Source organism: Poecilia formosa, unplaced genomic scaffold, assembly GCF_000485575.1.
Source record: "Poecilia formosa unplaced genomic scaffold, Poecilia_formosa-5.1.2 Scaffold403, whole genome shotgun sequence".
Taxonomy (NCBI): domain Eukaryota; kingdom Metazoa; phylum Chordata; class Actinopteri; order Cyprinodontiformes; family Poeciliidae; genus Poecilia; species Poecilia formosa.
In genome coordinates this window covers 106,739-110,305 of record NW_006800342.1, presented here as the reverse complement: position 1 = coordinate 110,305, position 3,567 = coordinate 106,739, and the positions used below count along the sequence as shown (strand labels likewise).

At 37.8% G+C, this 3,567-nt stretch overlaps 1 protein-coding gene across 1 annotated transcript in view; it reads left to right on the top strand.

Annotated features, from left to right (window-relative positions):
• LOC103154828 (platelet-derived growth factor subunit A-like) overlaps positions 1-2,939 on the top strand; it is a 12,800-nt gene extending 9,861 nt beyond the window's left edge. Inside the window, exons 5-6 of the mRNA XM_007576248.2 lie at positions 1,109-1,235; positions 2,113-2,939. Of these exons, the coding sequence (XP_007576310.1) occupies positions 1,109-1,235; positions 2,113-2,123 (138 nt within the window). The 3' untranslated portion in view covers positions 2,124-2,939. The remainder of the gene's footprint in view (positions 1-1,108; positions 1,236-2,112) is intronic.
• The last annotated feature ends 628 nt before the right edge of the window (positions 2,940-3,567 follow it).

The following is a 3,567-nucleotide window of genomic DNA, read 5'->3' as shown; positions in this document are numbered from 1 at the left end:
TGTGTGTGTGTGTGTGTGTGTGTGTGTGTGTGTGTGTGTGTGTAAGTGTTGACACTGAAATCAAGCCTCTTGTCCCTATGAATGCAATTCATTCATCCAAACAAGAGCAGCCACACCCATCTGTTTACATAGGGCTGGAGGTGTTACATAAGATCAGGAAGTTAAGGAGGAGCCTCAAGCTAATGTATTTTTAGTTTAAGTTGAAGTAATGATATTTTGATACCGATAAAAGTATTCACATACAAATGAATCAACTTTAAATGATGCAGTCTAGATATTCTGTGCAGCACCTGTTACGGTTTCCTTTTGTTGGTGTAAAACGATCTGTTCATAATGCCGATGGACACGGGTATCACATTCGGACAAGCATGTTTCCTCAAACTTGCTGAATTTCTCCATGAAATTTGGAAGTTTATGCAAGTTTATGTTTTATTGAATATTGAGCGCAGGTCGTTTCCTGGACATTTAAATACTCTATATTTAAAGGGGCGGTATCATGTATTTTCCAGGCACATATGACTTCAAATAAATTTTACTTCCTGATTTAGCGCCTTGAAGTTGGGCTTCTGTCTTTTTAAGAAACTCTTGCTCTTTCTGAAACTCCGTCTTCAGGAAGTCATCACAGCATGGCTCCTCTATTAAACCTTTAACAACATTTTTACCAACGTTTCCCTGAGAAGTAGCTTTTATAAAGAGCTCAGCAGATGTGCTATTCCACCAAATGGTTGCTAATTGCTGCTAGCTAATCTGAAGGAGCTGAGTGAAAGGATGTTGTTTTTATTGGCTTAAAAAGGTTTTCTTCACCTGCTTCTTTGTCATCTACATTTTAATCAATCAATCAAGTTTTTTGTATAGCACATTTCAGAAACAAAGCAGTTCAAAGTGCTTTACATCATAAAATAATAAACACATTATACTGTCACCAATTTTGGAAGCCAGTAACAGACATGGCATTTTGTTAAGTGCTCCCTTTACAGTCATCAGTGTTGAGTTTTTAGTCTTGACTTAGAGGGACTCGGTGTTTCGGCTGTTTTGCAGTTGTCTGGAAGTTTGTTCCAGATCTGAGCAGCATAGAAACTGAATGCTGCTTCTCTGTGTTTGGTTTCAGGTGGCGAAGGTGGAGTACGTGAGGCGGCGGCCCAAACTGAGGGAGGTGGAGGTGACACTGGAGGACCACTTAGAGTGCACGTGCAACAACAAGAGGCACATCAGCCAAAACCAGGACAGAGATAATGGTGAGCAAACCGCTGAATGCTACCTGTTGCTAATGGCTCAAACTAATTTATCAACACTTCTCCTGAAATGTACTACTGGACTAAAACTGAATACTGAATAATGTCTATTTTTATAGACATTATTATTATTATTATTATTATTATTATTATTATTAACAACCATTATTTTACCAGGAAAATACCAGTGAGATTAAAAATATTTTTTTTGCAGTAGAATACTGGCAAAGACTGGCAGCAACACACACCAAAATATTTTTTTCTTTGAACCAAAATTTCAAACTCTAATTTGCTACAGTTAACTTCATCAGTTTTGGTCAAGCTATAATTCTGACCTGGCATCTTATTCGGGCATTGGAGAGACAAACCCTTTATACTTGAGACATATGCAGCATTTTGGGCAAATTATAGTCTGTGATTTTACAGGAATGCTATGGATGCAACATTTTGCAATGACACAGCTTTTTAGGAACTGTGAGATGCGTTGAGAGCTCTGGAGGAGCCAGCTGCACAATGTCCAAAAGAAACGAAAACAAGCCATCATCCTCCTACTTCTTCCTGTTCTTGTCTTCTTTGTCGTTTCCACCAGCAGTAACAGCCGGATGTTGATCACATGACTTGTGTGATGTGATAAAAGCTTTTCTGTTGTAGTTTTAAGAAATTCTGCTATTTCAATACGGTAGAAAAGCCACCTCATCTTACTGCTAAAACTTTAATTCAAAAAACATAATTATTATTTTCAAAATTAGCCTGCTTCCTTTAAGTACATTTATTTTCGTACTTTTAGTTTGCACAATTTTATGATTAATGAAAACTTAATTCTTTTGCTTCTTCATGAGTTTGTCCATCCTCACATTCATAAAGTCTCTTCTTTAACCAGGTATCAGGTGAGCAGAGACAGGCAAATGCTGCGGTGGATGAGACAGAAAATCCACTTCTGACTTTGTCACCGCCCGCTGCGGAAGGGACGCATTTTTCTCGAACCTGTGTGGGATTCGTGCGATTCATTTGGACCTGAAATGTACACTAAAGAGTTTGTTGCAAAATAGCAAATTCTGAAAATCTCCCAAGCCCAGAGACGTACTTCAGACAGACAGAACATTTCTCAACTCAGAGGACAAAAGTTTGGATGTGTGATGCGTTTCATCGTTACATCAAAAAACCAGCGGCTCTGCTTCTTCACCCGAACAGTAACAGCTCAGCACTAAAGATCGCCATCTGGTTGAAATCTTTTTTTTTTTTCAAACAGTGACTGGCTTGAGGTTTTCTACTCCGTTTGTTCTTCCTCTTGTAAAACATTTATGCATATCCCCTGATTTTTATAATCTTTTTTTTTAAATGCTGTCTTTTTTTTCCTACTTCTGGTACTTTTTATTCATCAAAAATAGAAGCAGGATTTTACTGAATCAAATAAAAATATTTATACAAAACACAAGTTGGTGTTGTTATATAAAATCAGATTAATAGGGCTTGTTTTTAAAGTACATGCAAAGCAACTGGGACATGAGTACATGATTTAGGATGTGTCTCATTTATGGTTGTGGCTATTAAGTGATTTATTTAATTAGCAAATTAGCACATTGTATAAAATCACAATTGTCAATGTTTGTAAAATCATAACATACTGTTTTGATGCAATATTTGGTGAGATATATTATTATTTTAAGTGTCATGCAGTAAAATGGTGTTAAACCATTGTCACCACTGGTAAATTTGTAGCGGTTGAGATGCTAAAGTTTGCATAAAATGTTGAGAAAATTCTCAACTCACTCTTCTCACTCTGACCAACATGTTCCCCTCCTCGCCTGTGGTGGCGCTGCGTCAAGAACCACTGAAGGAAACAACACAAAAACTTCTGAAGAAGACATTGAGCACAGCTTTCTTCTTTGGAAACAAAAATGGGGTGGGGTAAGACTTCAGCGGTTTCTCTTTTGTCTTTGGTAAAAGACCACGAGCCACTTCTCTCACTAGTGCTAGACTTGTGGGTTTGTTTTGGTCCTATTTACCCAGAATACTTTTGAACAATCTCCGGTCCACATATGCATTCAGACCGTGCCAGAGTTAATTTTAACCAAACTGAGACCTAGGTTTGTAGGCGGAACAGAGTTTGATTGGGCATTCACACCTCCACAAACGAAGTGGACTCTCCAGACAAACAAACAAACTGGAGTTAAATTAAAGTGGATTAAACAGGGAAAATGTGAATGCATCCTAAGAGAAAGACCTCTCTTAAGTACTGTAGCTTTCAAGTAGATGTCCTTGGACACCTAGTGTTCATTATCTGGCTGAATTTAGCTTGACACAACACCTTCTTTCTCCTTAGGTGCCTCTATAA